At 39.1% G+C, this 15,887-nt stretch overlaps 2 protein-coding genes across 2 annotated transcripts; one reads left to right on the top strand and one right to left on the bottom strand.

Annotated features, from left to right (window-relative positions):
• Positions 1-774: 774 nt before the first annotated feature.
• LOC147620344 (7-deoxyloganetin glucosyltransferase-like) lies at positions 775-2,585 on the bottom strand. The gene is made up of 2 exons (XM_086772548.1): positions 1,998-2,585; positions 775-1,791 (listed from the first exon to the last, which is right to left on the bottom strand). Exons 1-2 carry the CDS (start codon positions 2,479-2,481, stop codon positions 890-892), a joined length of 1,386 nt encoding a protein of 461 aa, XP_086628674.1. The 5' UTR covers positions 2,482-2,585; the 3' UTR covers positions 775-889.
• Positions 2,586-4,133: 1,548 nt separating this feature from the next.
• On the top strand, positions 4,134-6,382 carry LOC147620343 (uncharacterized). Its single transcript, XM_086772747.1, has 2 exons — positions 4,134-5,284; positions 5,939-6,382. The coding sequence occupies exons 1-2, from the start codon at positions 4,868-4,870 to the stop codon at positions 6,170-6,172; spliced, it is 651 nt and encodes a 216-aa protein (XP_086628873.1). The 5' UTR covers positions 4,134-4,867; the 3' UTR covers positions 6,173-6,382.
• The last annotated feature ends 9,505 nt before the right edge of the window (positions 6,383-15,887 follow it).

The raw sequence follows: 15,887 nt of genomic DNA, 5'->3' as shown, positions 1-15,887 counted from the left end.
TGTCACCACCACATGTGGCTCAATCTCTTGTGGAGTGGTTTCTTCCTCATATTAGCTAGTCATATCTTGTGGTTCTTGGAAACCAAATCTACCCATTATATTGGTGAATCTTTGGTATAGACTATTTGTTGTGCTGATGATGTTGGGGATTGTGATTGTCCATTGATTGCTGTGGATTTTGGAACAATGTTGATTCCCACTTCCTCAAGATTGTCCATGCTGCCATCAAGACTAAGAGAATCCTTGATCATGCTGTCATTGAGGTCTTTTCCAAAATGGCCCAAAAAATAGAAAAATCAACATCTTCCTACTAATAGTTTTCAAAAAGGAAAGCATTAGCTACATGGCTTCTTGGATACTTTCTGGTTTCCTAAGGTTGACATCAAGTCTATTCTTCCATATGGCTCTTAGTATTGATCACCCTTAATGGTTGTAGGAGATTATGATGCATATCATTGAACTTTCCTCTATCCGCTAAAATAGTGCTGTCTTCCAACTGATTGGTAATGGGATTTGAGCTACTTTCATCCATGCCATCATTCTCTTTCGGAGAAGTCTTATCTTTGGGCATGCCCATAGCACATGTGAATGTTCAAAGCGGAGCTAAAGAATTGCTCGTGGAAGGAATTTAATAATTTCTAAAATGCATCGAGCACAAATCTTTATTCGTTCAATAAAGCCCACAAGACGAGAGGGCATTACTATTATCATATATCTGAATAAGTAATTTTGAGCATACTAGTTTGGAAAGAATTACTCGCGGAGGGAATATAATAATTTCTAAAATGCATGGAGCACAAATTTTTATTTTTTGAATAAAGCTAACAAGACGGGACGGCAATACAACTATTATCATTATCATATATCTCAATGAGGGAGTTTGAGCATACTATTTTGGGAAGCAGCGGCGTTGAATATCTTCTACGAATGAAGTGAGGGCCACGTGGGAAGACCCATGTTGGGAAACGGAGTGCTGGACGAGGGCTTGGAGATGACAAGATCTCTCTCTAATTTTAGCGCCTTCTTGGCCAGACATCAATTCAACAACGACCTTCTCCACTTCTGCTCTGTCTACCAAACCATTCTCGGGCCTTCTTTTGCACCGCAGTCCAACTTTCCAATTCCTTATAACTAGCTGTGCATTAATCGGTTGGTCTGCAAATATCGGAATACACACCATCGGTACCCCCATGAATATACTTTCCACAGTTGAATTCCACCCACAATGCGTTAGAAAGCCTCCTACCGCCTTGTGCTCCAGTACCTTCAGCTGTGGTGCCCATGGAATTATCATCCCTCGATCCTTTACCCGATCCTCGAACCCTTCCGGAAAATCGCTGTTGCTGTGCCTGTCCGGCCTTGCAACCCAGAGAAATCTCTCATTGCTTGCTTCAATCCCTTTTGCGATCTCTTTGATCTGTGATGGTGGGAAGAAGGCCACACTTCCAAATGAAATGAAGAGCACCGACCCTTCATCTTGCTCGTCCAGCCACCGTAAACACTCGAGGTTTTCTTCGTATAGATCTGCCCGTAGGATCTCGTGATCGGTCACCCCCGGCTTGTCGGGTAGACAAGGGCCGACGTAGCTCACGTTTGGTAGCAGCATCGGGATAAAAGAAGCTTCCAGTTCTTGGCAAGAGTCCAGCAGGATGTGAGATGCTTCTTCCAAGCGATGGTATATCATCTTCAAGGAAGTTTTCATATCCTCCGGGTCTTCCATGTAGTATGATTGAAGGATTTCGCGTTTGCCTACCTGAAGGGCGCCTGATTCGAGCTCGTCTAGCTCAACAGCTGTATAAGAATTGGCCATGATGGAAATCATGCTATAAAAATCAGCAATCGAATGGAAATTCGTCGGTCGTTAGGAGCCATTTACACCCAGAAACAGAACCGTGAACAGCATAGCATGCACATAATCATAGATTCAGAGATAGAACGTTTCATAACACAGAGAAACGACTATTTTCTAAGCATACCCTTGGAACAAAATCTCTCACCTTCAGGATGCACCTTCCCGGCTACAGCGAGCATTCCCAGGTACAAACGAGTTGCATTAGAAGTCCAGAAAAGAACTCGTGGGATATGGAATTTGTTAGCCACGTCCTGAACCCATGGGAAGAAGAAATCACAAGCGATACACGAGATGGGTTTGTCAGTGGCCAAGGAAGCTTCAACCAGGCGTTCCAGAAGGCCTTGTTGTTGATGGATGCCATCCAGGATCTTGATGATGGTGCGGAGGCTCATATCTTGTCTATTATCAGCATCAAGGGGGAACCCATCAGGGATGGTAACAAAGCGGATATCGAGCGAGGTGTTGAAAGTCGAGGGGCGTGCCTTGAGCATGCTTTGGTGAGCTCGCTCTGTGTTGACGAAAGTGATGGAGCACCCTCTTAATAGGAGCTGAGAGGCAAAGTACAGGAAAGGATTGATGTGCCCTTGTGCAGGGAAGGGTAGGAGGAGAGCGTGCACCTTGGATCCCATCTTCTCCAAAACATGGATTTCCCAAACATGTATTTGAGACGAAGAATTCTAGGAATGGTGGTGTCAACGCTACCCTCATCTAAGCAACCTATGGTTATTGGCTCCTCGTGTATGTTGACCTATCATTAAGCACGCAGCCATGTGGGATGATGAGGTTCTTGTTTGTGGTTGAGCCATGTGCCCTTTTTCAAACTAAAATGCTTGGATGGTGAGATGTCAAATCTTATCAAGGCTAGACATGACTGGTATGTATTATGTTGGCTTTCTAAAATATGTATAGTATTTGTAGTGGGGTAAGCCATTGATCATACATATACAAAAAAATCATTCATTGGTATGGATCCCAAAATAAGAAAGCATTTCAAAAAATGCATTTTTGTGTAAACCTAGATGCATTCAATCACATTAGCTTTCTTGTCTTCAAGTGTAGGCCTGCTAGCTTTGAAAATCAAACAATCCATTAAGTAGGTATTAATATTGGATATATAAGCAACACACGAGACTGTATTCAAGAACGTCATGCCCATCTCTCTCTAGTTCTCAGGAATTTGGCCTTCTACCATGTGGCTTCACCTATGAGTGCCATAGGGCATCCTTGCCTTGAGGAAAATAAGATAAGATGTATGTAGTATTATTCTAGTATGCATTCTTTATCTATATGGTTCCATTTGTTCAAATTTTAACTTTGAAGTTGATTTCAAGGTTGATGAGCTAGTATATCGATGTCATTTTTTATGGTGGGTTTAAGCAATCCCTCTTGAGAGGTTTTCCTACTGTTTGGAATGTGATATTATAGCTTATGTGACCAAGTTTGGTTGTTTGCATTGTCATTTTTTTGGTTATTGCTATTTGTTGTCGTCATCATCCTCTAGATGTTTTTCCTTGTAAAAGATACTTGTGATAGAATCGAGGGGTATAATACACGTATCTATACTCAAACATTGTCTTCTATTTTTTACGGCATGGTTATTCTTAATCTTGTATGCAAGAATATTTGAAAGCTCAGTTGCCATGAATTTAACACTAGTTTGGTAGCAAAACAAGACATAAAGTGTATGAAGGCCATGCACCAAGTGATCTCGCAAGAAGCAAAACATATTTCTATGGCTCACTCAATCGAGTCAACATGGAAAGTTGGAACGTATTCCATATACCTTGCCCACTCAATCGAGTCAACATGGAAAGTTGGAACGTATTCCTTTGCCTACACTTGATAGTCTTGAGTGGCCATTGCTTGATACAGAAGTGAGAGAGTTATATAGGACCAAAATGTTTAATGGTATTAAATATGCTATGAAGCCTAGCACTAGTGCAAGAAATTTCCATTTAAGTTTGTTTGTTCCAATTGCATGCTTTGTTGATTTATTTTCTGATTGTAAACAATTGAGAAAAACTAGAACAACTTTTATATGCAAAGATATAGATGAAGCTTGGCTTGATCATTTGTTTGACAAAGGTTGGAGAGTGAAATCATTAAAGGGAGATGATTTGATTGAATGTTGATTGAACACCTCTGACATTGCATTTTGATGAGTGTTATAACATTCAAATATCTTTTTGTGGAACAGTTACAAACCTTGTTTGATTATACTTAGGAAATTATCCTAATGATATTTTGGAATCAGATACTATACTGCCAAGCAACATCTGTGCATGTCATTTACTTATAGAAAGTGGCAATTGATCAACAACTAGGAAAGCATGGACCAAGATATAAGAGACGGCAACCACTCTTGCTTGATAAATATAGTTATGATTCAACACGGTCACCCATCATTGACATTGGAAGTGAAAGAGAATTGGACTCTCGAATATGTTGGGAACGAATTAGAAGTAGCAATTTAGAATCCTCTATATCAATTTTGCTTCAAGCCCGATGGTTGGAAGGTAAGTAGAAAAAGAGAGCATCAGATCATTTGTAAAGATATTGCAGCCCCACATGAATTGGAGGCACTACAAGATATCTGATGTGACCATGTATCTGTATATGGTGACAATGTATTTTCCATATGCAATAAACTTATCTATTTAGAACATTGCTTTTGTAATGCTTTATTGTTTAAAACAATGTATTGAAGGCAAAAATCCTCCAATTGAATTTTTTTGTACTTGACCTTGAAATGATTAGAGTGATTTTCTTTACCTTTTGGTGCAAGTTGCAAGGGTTTGCCACGCATAGTTTAAGGTTTGGTGGGCTCTTTGAGAATTAGTGAAATATTGCTTACAAAAGCAAGACGACAAAATGCACGCCATGGGTAAAGTGCAAGTATATGTATGGCAATCTTTGAAAGGGAGCGCAAAACTGAAAAGACAAAAGGCGCTTAAACCCACAAGGTTGCAAGGTGGCGATGGTTTCTAAGGCAGCAGGCTGGAGGATGCGGCATGAATGAAGGTGTCAATTGCCGGCTTGATGTGGATAAAAGGCCGTTATCACAGCGGAGGAGGAGAAAGCGTAAGCAGCAACAACAGCAACATTAACATTAATATGGCGCACTATAGCGAGCCCTTGCTGTGGCGTGGCAGCTTGTGGTCATGGGAGGGGGTGGTGCTGCTGCTGCTGCTGGGTCTGTTGTGGTTGCAGCAGCTAATGGGCGCCCATGCATACTTAAGGGTGGTGGTGGTAGAATCGGAGACGGAGTTCGGCTTCTTCCTGCCCCCTCACCCTTTCCAAATAATTGGCGATCACGAGACAGATGGCATAGCCTTCTGCTCTGACCCATTTGCCTTTGGTGCTAGCTGCCAGCCCTTCCCACCGGCCTTCATCCAATCCGTCCATTTCAACTCCACCGACACTTACACCCAGGTTACTCCTTTGCCACCTCTCTCTCTCTCTCTCTCCTTAAAACACGTTGCCCTCTTAATCTTCATGGGCCTCTCACACACAAATAACGACCTAAAAATTACTAGATTAAGACTCCAGCATACTATAAAACCACCTCATGAAAGCTTTACATACCATTTGAGGGTACCTTTCTTGCAAGGACTGATAACACATGTTATCAGTCACCCAACCATCATACATGTACTACTAATACAAAACATCATGCCATTTCAAGGGCTAGAATTTTGTTAATTTATATATAGTTCGTTAATCACATCAACCATAAAATAAATAGAATGGTCAAGTTTCATTGAATAAATAACATTCTTAAACTAATTATTTTGTTTTAATTTAAAAATGCCAAGTGTATGCTCAAATTACCTGCCAACTAGGGTAGATTATCTTTTAGTCTACATTTTGACTTCATAGGCTAAAATTGATATCTACATGATGATATTACTTATGAAATAAGAATGGATTCTTTTTCATTATATTGATGTGTATGGGGGTGTGTGTGTGTGTGTGTGTGTGTGTGTGTGTGTGAGAGAGAGAGAGAGAGAGAGAGAGAGAGAGAAAGAACCATGAAGGATGAGGAAAGATTGCAATTTGATATTTTCTCATTAAATTTGTTGATAGGTGACTGGCCGTATAAATGGGAGTATTTACACCAACAATGAAGATGGGGGTGGGCAATACGACCATAACAACTCTCCTGTGGGCGGGAAATGCTACGGCTACCCTTTCTTCGTCAACTTGATTGAGCCTTCTGATGGCCTCTATTGCATTCGTTGTTGCATGTCCAAACATGATTGTCCCACCGGAAGGTCCACCAAAGGTTGCCATGCGGTCATCTCGGGTGATTACACCTAAACACCACTTGCTCTTTTGGATTAGTGAAACATTTGGAAGAAAATTTCTCACCTCATTCAGAACATCATTTCTGCAACATGACAATCTCTTTGTATTAATAAAGGTTAATCACCCACAAGTACCACAAAGGTTACACAACAAATCATTATTCTCAAAGCATTGATTTTATATACCTATTCAGAAAGTTATGTGTGTGAATGTTGTTGTGGGTCAAAGTATTGAGTTTATTTAAAATATATCCCATTCAAAAATGTGTGTGTGTGTGTGCGTGCACGCACGCGTGCATGCGTGCGTGTGTATGTGTGTTTTCTTTTTCACACACACACACACACACACAGGCCCATGATGTTGTGTCACTTTTTGCATCATGACACGTTAATGATGCAATTAAGAAAAAATCATATTCAATGCTCTTTGTATATTTCATGGAGATTAACCCACATTAGATAATTTTGCAAGCTATTGGTAAAGGTTTTTGATTACCCACAAGAGAAGTAAATTGCTCCATGAAAGGGTTACACACTTCAATATAGTAAAACCTCCTTAAGAAATAATAACACTCTTGTTTTGTAATCCTCATTCCATTTAAGTCATTGAATGAATCGTCTACCTATTTAAGCATTTGAAAGTATCTTTGTGTTGTATTGCTTCAATTTGTATGTACCTTTCTTGATGATATCAAATAGGTTCTTTGCTTATATGAGGGGTCATGTTATAGAGGTAATTGCTATATCTTTTGAAGAAACTCTTGGAGCCACCTTTTGTGTGCCCTTACCAATATATTCTCCTATAAGATCATTTTTTCGTTTCCTCTTAGTTTACCCTTATAACAACCTTTTGTTTCATCATGGACAGTGCTAAAAAGAACATTATATTTTCCTCTTAGTTTACCCTTATAACAACCTTTTATTTCATCATGTATAGTTCTAGAAAGAACATTTTTTTCAATCAATCAAAATAAAAAGTAACCAAATTTTAGCTTAAAATTTTAAAAAATGCCACACATATAACTAAAATTTTGTCCCTTGAAAATACAAACAGCATAAAAACGTTACAATCAACTCCAAGATGTGAATGGTTCCTATTTAAAGTAGCATTTTGTGTTGTTCAAAGTGACTAGTACCAATTACATCACATGAGATATACATATGGAAATGTTTCTTATTTGGGCTAATGTTTGAAAGTATGTGGATATCACTAATGCCTTGATGCTTGGGGAATACGCAGATATCACTAATGTTAAAAGACATGGTACTAATGTTAAAAGACGTGGTGTGCGCTTAGTTATTGAATGAATCAAGCAATGCACAAGATCATCACATAATCAATCTCACACCACTAAAGCAACACATGCCACCACTTAGGTGTAACCAATGAGCAATGGAGTATATCAAGGTTACCACAAATGCATCACATAGACATATACCAATGAAAAATGCAAAGAGAGAGTATTTCCACAAAGGAACACTTAGTATATTGATCACTAAGCAAGTACACAAAGTATGGGCACTATACTCTCCACTTAGTTCTCTCTAGCTCTCCAATGTGTGAGTAGTAGTCCTTGAATTTATAGACTCATGAGAGGGAGGCGCTTCTCTCCATCTCCCTATGATTTCTCACCACACTCACCTAAAAGGTGATGCCACAATCAAAGGAAGATAACTACCAAACCTACACCCAGTTACTCTAGTAATTGAGCCTTCTAGACTTAGAGCAAACCACTCTAAGAAGGTATCACTAAGGAAAACACACTAAGAATGGATGTTAGATCACATGTTCTCTAACACTCTCCCTTGGTCAAGCATACATACCACGTAGGGTGTTCTTGGATCAACTCTATCACCAAGATATCACTAAGATAACAAAGTTACCCCACAGGCTATAAGATGTCATACAAACTGCTAGAATAATTAGTTAGAGAAGATTGCCTCCTCCTTCTCTGGTTTCTTTGCCTTTCCCTTCTCTTTCTCGTCTTCATCCTTCTTCCTCTTGAAGCAATCCTTAATGATGTGGCCCTTCTTTTTGCAATAGTAGCAAGTTCGAGGCGCCTTGGTCTTCTTGTCCTTGATTGTAGAGCAGAGCAGGCATGCTCCACTGGAACTACTGTTGAAGGAGATGAATCTTTGGAACCTTCCATCATGCGAGTTTCCTCTAGGATGAGGGAAGAAGTCATTGAGGTTAGTGTATGATTGTTTTAATTGGCTGTCCACTAAGACACACGGCTCATAGCAAGGAGGCATGCTGTCCACTGAGACACACGGCTCATAGCAAGGAGGCATGCTAGAAAGCAACACATAGATGGCTTCCTCCTCATCAATAGTCACACCTGGCACCACTGAGTTGATCAATCATACAACGGATGTCATTTACATGAGAAGCAATATTGGTTTTATCATCCTTTTCCATCCTATAAATTTTCTTCCTTAAGAAGAATCTAGTAGCTTCATTAGTTTGCCCAAAGATAGACTTGAGTCTAAGCGATGCTTCATTTGAAGTCTTTGCAAAACTAACTTGATGAATTTGGCTATCACCTAGCCCACAAATGATGAGAGATAATGCCTTTGAGTCTAAAGTGATCCACTTAGAGATAAGATCTGGATCTCAACTTGGTATTTTCTCAATTACATTTACCACTGCCCACATGTCTTTCTCAATTAGACACATTTGCATTTTGTTGCACCAAGTATGGTACTTGGAGCCATCAAATTTTCAGTTTTGTGAAACATTTTCCCTACCATGGTTGCCATGGTACTCAACCTAGCACACACACATAGTGTTACACAAACAAGGAAGTCCTTTATAGCTCTAGGACTTTACAATGGAGCTTGGCTTTTCACCTAGAAATGCTTTTACTCAAGGATCCCTTCACCAAATAGATGAAGGTGTGTCCACATAAATTTTGACCACTCCTGATAGTGTGAATTGGCGTGGATTTTGGACTTGGGCTTAGATACTTCGGCTAGTGCAAGTTGGGCTTTAGTTTTAGTTTGTAAAAACCTTGACATTTGACTAGCACTTCTCACACTTGAACCCTTCAACGTCTTGTCACTAAGCAATGCAATATGACATGCAATGTGCTCTTTATAGTTGCTAGATCATGTTACAAAATGTTGATCACAAAGAAGTGTAATGTCCACTTAGATGTGTGTAGCTAGGCTAATGAGAGAGTCTTCACAAAGAGGCTATGTAAACATGCCTTCTTGTACACATTGGAAATTAGCAAATAATAATCACAAAGATAAACTTTTGAACTTTTCCCTCCTACAAACAAGGGAGAATTTTTCTGCAATCGTGGGAATTTGTTGCTAAATTGTTGTTGGAGGGGATTGCCCCTGTGTGCGCCAAAGGAGCCCCCACAATCTTCTCACCAACTGCAGCTTATCTAATGTTAATTAAGCTCCATTAACACTTACTTTCTTGTACAGGCTCTGCATAATGGCATGCACTGTATACGCTGATTTGACTAGTTCTTGGGCTCAACCACCGCTACGCCACATAATGGGCTACAAGACCCCCACAAGAGAGCTACTGAGATTCATGGAATGATGGCCTCCAATTAGCTTGTCTTCTCAGCTTCTAACAGACTCTGAGACACCCTCCTGTTAGAATGGTTGTAGGCGGCGTCTATTGCGTTGTTGCTATAGGCCCAAGGCCCTAATCCTAACGCCTTGTGATGGGCTACAGAAGCCCCAAATCAATGGAGGTGATGGGCAATCACCCAAGTGTGATTTTGACCCTCCAATTTGCACCTTTTTTTGCACACTGTTTTTGTCACTCAGAAAAAACAGCAAGTACCTTCATTAATGTTGTTACCCATTAAGTTTATTATTGAGAAAGGCCTTTGGATGGTCGATGATCACTTAAAGAAGAGATCTGAGCTCAGCTTCAATGCCATCAATGTTGATGCAATCAAACTCCCTTCACAATGCTCTCACCACCAATACTCACACAAAATTTCTCTCACACGTAGAGATTCCCTTCTTCTAATGCTCATTCACAACCACAATGGTGTGCCCCACTAAGTTGAAAAATCCCCCCCTTAATCTCTTATTGTGTCACTCATTAAGAGAATGAGAGAAATGGATAAGATGAAGTTTTCAAGATAAGACCCACAAAGGATGTTGTGCTGCTCACATAAAGACCTACACACACGTGTGAATAGTTTTAACTCCTTCTTCTTCACTCCAATGTGCCACTCAATGAAGTGACGAATCAGCCCAAATGCAACAAAGAGGTTCTCACAATGAATACCTTTCAATGATAGTATAAAATATTCATATCAACGCAATGAGAATCACTCATACACCCACAATCACTAAGATGTTTCTATCAACTCATGAAAGATTACACTCCCATGGAAAGGAGCTTTGATACCATGTTAAAAGACATGGTGTGAGCTTAGTTATTGAATGAATCAAGCAATGCACAAGATCATCACATAATCAATCTCACACCACTAAAGCAACCATGCCACCACTTAGGTGTTAATAATGAAATGTAACCAATGAGCAATGGATTATACTCAAGGTTACCACAAATGCATCACATAGACATAAGCCAATGTAAAATGCAAAGAGAGAGTATTTCCACAAAGGAACACTTGGTATATTGATCACTAAGCAAATACACAAAGTATGGGCACTATACTCTCACTTAGCTCTCCAATGTGTGAGTAGTAGTCCCTGAATTTATAGACTCATGAGAGGGAGGTGCCTAGGGCCCTTTATTCTCTCCACCTCCCTATGATTTCTCACCACACTCACCTAAAAGGTGATGCCCCAATCAAAGGAAGATAACTACTAGACCTACACCCAGTTACTCTAGTAATGGAGCCTTCTAGACTTAGAACAAACCACTCTAAGGTATCACTAAGGAAAACACAGTAAGAATGGATGCTAGATCACATGTTTTCTAACAACTAATTCATGTGTTGCTACTTATCTAGTAGCAAATGGTGCTTAGGTCTTTTCACCCACAAACTTTGCTATAATGAACACTTGGTGCAAAAAGAATAAAAATTTGTTCTAATATAATTATGCATTGATTATCAAATTAAGATAGTTTGTTCTTTTCAAACTTCCTATGATTTTACACTCCACATTTTCTTGTAGTCGCATTCTCTCTCAAGTAAAATTTTATGCCTCTTAACCTATAGCCCCCGGCCAAGTTTTCCAACATGGAGGAATTGCTTAGTTGATCCTATCCTCATTACATCAAAGTTTAATATGCACTCTCATGTAAAAAATTTAAGAAGTGTGCATCGGCATTTTCTAGACTTAATTTATTCTTAACTTCTTAAAAGAATGACAATATCTCGTTGATGAAGTCTAAGCACCCATCGCTCACATTTGAAGATAATGTCACTCTTTTAGGTAAGAAACTTATGGTATCTACATGTTTTACGCTGATTTTATTCTTGATTTCTTAAAAGAAAGGAAATCTCTCATTGGATGAAGCTAAACTATTTGGGCTTGGTTTTAGAGACCCTACATTAGTCATCATGTTTTTGGAACCACTCAAAGTTTCATTACCAATTAAATTTCTTCTTTAAATTATTCAAGAAAACTAAATGTTTTTGGCACTGCTCAAAGCTCCATTCATCTCTTAATATTCAAGAAAACTAAACATCCAAATTTCGTAACCTTATCATTTTGATTTTTCTAGTCATTCCACTCTCTCAAACTTCATTTTATAAATGAATAGATGTTAGCATTCTAACCAATTTAAGCATATGAATTCTTCCTTCCAATTTAATTGTATATTCTAGTTTCCTAGTAACCATTTTTCTTGATTGTAATGCCCTAATTTTTAATAATTCAATATTTTTTGTCCACATGGCGATCTATTTATAAAAGATAATCCACATGGTGATTCAAATTATATTTAGAAAAGATAATCCAAGCACCAACCCTCAAATTCATGATGTAAATTTTCAAAGAACCAAAGGTTTCATGCAAAAATGTCATACATCTAACGATGGTACTTCATCCTTTAATGACCAAAGTTATCAATTCTATGTACATGCTAGGTTTCTTCAGCTTTTGTTGGGTGTTTCGCAAGGTCAAAATAAAATCAAGGTGCCTAATGCATGTGTCTATGTAATATAGGCACAACTGTGGATGCAATTGAATCCATAAAGCATGCAGTGTAAGAACACTCATTGGGGATCTATTGGCTATTGATCATGATGTTTCTGTTGGAGCATGCACAAGCGGAAGCATAGACAAAAGAAATAGAGAGAGAATGAGTGATAGAGCAATTGTTGACAAGATCACCTTTATTGAGACAAGCAAGAGGTTACAATGGTAATAGCTAGCAACAACATGGCATTACAATATGTGCTTGTGAATTGGATAGTGAATAAGTGATGAGGGAGACCCTTTATATAGAGAGGCCAAAAGTTAGCTGATTTTGCCAACAAAAGCTATTGGTGGATAGCCCACAACTAGCGTAAATGTGAGAAAATACAAATGTATGCCAATAAAGGCCTAGTTCCACACCACAAAGATGCACAAAATTCTAACACCCCCTCTGCAGCTCATAGTGTGCAAAAAGTCTGAAGAAGATAAGCTGATGAAGATACAACCATGGACACTCCAGTATTACGCATTAACGGATACACCTTGGAAAGAGCACCTACCAACTTGACTCCTTGAAACAAAATGCCACCCTGAATAGCAAAGAATTCTTCTTGGATACATAGTCCCACACCAATGTGTAGTGAAATCCAAGTGTATAGAATGATGAGTTATCGGATAAATCATGCCCATGATCCCTCAAAGTGGACTATGAACACATCCTGTCCCAAAACCTCGAATAATGAACTCAGAACACACCGTGTCCATAGTCTCTGCTCTACATCAAAGCTGACCTTGTCCTAGCAGATTTTTAATGCTTGGGACTTCTACTGATGATTCCCATGCACCAAAAAATGGAGTTGCTAATAGCCCCCTCTTCCAACCATAAGCCTCCTCTAGCTGGAAGCACATGGGGGGAAACCATTTGTATAACTAGAGAAGACCATCATCGTGGTTCTCCCTAGCTGGAGGGAGCCCTAGAAGAGTCACTAGAAGTTTATGTACCACTTTTCATGTGTCGTGTGTTTTCCCTTCTTCTGGGATGAAGCCTTACTCTTGCCCTTGTCCTTCTTCATGGACAAACAATCCTTAGACAAATGTCCTTTCTTCCCACACGAGTAGCAACAACTACAACCTTTCTTCTACACTATAGAAAGCGCTTGATCATGATGGATCTTCACATGCATCCTAGTTTGTTTGTCTCCCATAGCTTTGAAGTATGTAAGCTTTTCAAATACAAATTTTTCCTTCAGAACATATATCCATCATTTGTTTCTCTTTGATAGCTTCGAAGTCCTTTAGAACGTGTACCCATAGTTTGATTCTCTCCCATGGCTTTGAAGTCCTTAAACTTTTCAAATACATCAAATTTTACCTTTGGAAAATATATCCATACCTTCTTGCTATAGTCATCTATGAATGTGACATAATAGTGGTTTGCCACCGCATGCTTGGTGGGACCCACACATATTTGTGAACTAGCTCCAAAATTATCATGTGCCTATTATACGAACACAATGAGGCTAGCATTGAGGTCAACTAGACACAATTCATCATAGTGTGACTGAGTGGGTGAAATAGAAGTTGGGTTGGTGGCTCATTTATTATTAGAGTTTACGTGATTAGGCTTGACACCTTGGGATTGGGGCATCCCAAGGATGGATAGCCCAATATATTGTCACATAGTGAGGACCAAGACAACTGTGATGGCATTGTACAGGATGTGTACATTGTATGGATCCTGACGATGCCAGGTTCTATGTGACCTCTAGCTTGGAGAGGTGGCTTCTCGCTATGTTTGGATTGGAGCCTATGATTGCATGACGAGTTCTAGGCTACCATTTTCATTGTCCTCTTCAATTTTTTGATGGTACTTGTATGACTATGGATTGCACGTATTCTGATTGCCTTGGTTATGTGAATCGGTCTTGGGCAAACACACAAGTGTAAGGGGTGTTACATTTGGTATCAGATCTTGTTTCATGTGTTCAAATTGGAGATTTATACCAAGCTTAATGACTTAAGTAATGTTGAAAGAGACTAGAGAGTTTTTGGCTATTATTTGGAGTACTTTTGTGCACCGAAGTTGCATGGACATCCTTGGCTAAATCACCATTTGAGAGTCTTTTTATGTGGAAATTATGTGGGAAATATAAGCCTTGATAGGTGTAGTTTTCATTGAGTCCAAGATTTTGTAAACCATAGTGTCATCAAGAGAGAAATGGATTGGGAAATGTTGATTATTTAATAAAAACAAAAGAAAATACCTTTCTTTAAAATAAAAAAAATCTATTCCCAGTTTGTGTGGTCACTCAGGATGTAATATTTCTACTGTGAGATTCAAAATAATATGTGTTAACTACATTTGGTTTAACATTACTTCTAACGCATGATCGCCACTTCTATACCACATCATTTGTAACTGTGTCCATGATGATTGACTATGGGATCTAGAATAGGCTACGCCATGTGTATTGATGGCCAAGATGGAATTTGTACCTAGGTATAAGCTTAACTAGATTTTAGGCCCCCGTACATACAATAATGAGAGGATTATCCCATTAATCCATAATTTGTTGAGAAATGTGGTGCCAAAGAGTACAAGGAAAAGATAGGGAGTGAGTTGAGTAAACCCAACAAGAGCAAAGTCTAGCATGAAGCCACATGAGCAAAGGGAATTATCCCACATTGATTTATAAGCCCAAGGGGGTACCCCCTCATATAAAAGGGGTCCATTTCCAAGAAATGAATCATATCACTTACACTTATCTCAAGTCTCTTTATGTATCCAAGCTAATTCATCTTGGTGTCTAATTGTACTTAAGTGCATTAGCACATACTCACACGATGAGTTTTCTCATTTTTATCCACCTTAGATTAGTATTGTCAATAGTGTAGAATTATTTTATGATTAGGTAAATGTCTTATCATTGGGAGAGCTTGATCCATGATTCTTAACATGGTATTAGAGCTAGGGTGAGGCTCTCCATTAGCTTAGTTTTCATCTCAATATAGCAAGGTGATTCGAGTTACCTTCTTGAGTTCCTTAGTTTTTTTTCTCCACATTTAGGGTTTGTTAGTGTGAGATAAAGAGAGAGAAGGACCACATAACACAATAGTTTTTAGTGCAAGTTTCATTTAGCATATTCCTTGTTCAACAACTCCATTGGTATGGTCTCCATAGATCTATAAGGGGTGCAAAGAAAGTAAAGACAGAAGGTGTAGTCAAGAATAGTGTTCCTAGTAGAGCCTAGCAAAGGTAACTAAGGTTATTTGAAGCAAGGCAAACTGCCTACACCATTCAATAGGGTGAGCGTATGGCATGAAATGCTTGTAAACAATAAAAAACATAGCAACCTTCTAACTCTACGTAACTCGAGGCCAACATAAAGAAACAGTAGCTATATAGAAGGCCCATCAAAGCTATGTGCAACAACAAAATAGTCAAGAGCAGTAGCACCGCCCATGAGCCTACATAGTTATGATAACAAATGATCACAAATAAAGAGAGAGAGAGAGCAGGCCATTGAACATGCAGGAGATCTGGAGACGCAGTGTGCGGAGTGGATCACGAAAGAACATGGTCATCAAAAGACATCGTGTGGATCACGGTCTTCGACATCGACACATGGGCACTA

The sequence above is a fragment of the Cibotium barometz genome, chromosome 32 (genome assembly GCF_041138505.1).
Source record: "Cibotium barometz isolate CiBa-2024 chromosome 32, ASM4113850v1, whole genome shotgun sequence".
NCBI classification, from domain to species: domain Eukaryota; kingdom Viridiplantae; phylum Streptophyta; class Polypodiopsida; order Cyatheales; family Cibotiaceae; genus Cibotium; species Cibotium barometz.
This window is presented reverse-complemented; position numbering and strand designations above follow the sequence as displayed.

Coding starts and splice junctions, on each gene's coding strand:
- LOC147620344 (XM_086772548.1), bottom strand. CDS start 2,481: ATGGGATCCAAGGTGCACGCTCTCCTCCTACCCTTCCCTGCACAAGGG. Junction 1,792..1,997: donor CGGGAAGGTGCATCCTGAAG/GTGAGAGATTTT, acceptor ATTCTTATACAG/CTGTTGAGCTAGACGAGCTC.
- LOC147620343 (XM_086772747.1), top strand. CDS start 4,868: ATGAAGGTGTCAATTGCCGGCTTGATGTGGATAAAAGGCCGTTATCAC. Junction 5,285..5,938: donor CCACCGACACTTACACCCAG/GTTACTCCTTTG, acceptor ATTTGTTGATAG/GTGACTGGCCGTATAAATGG.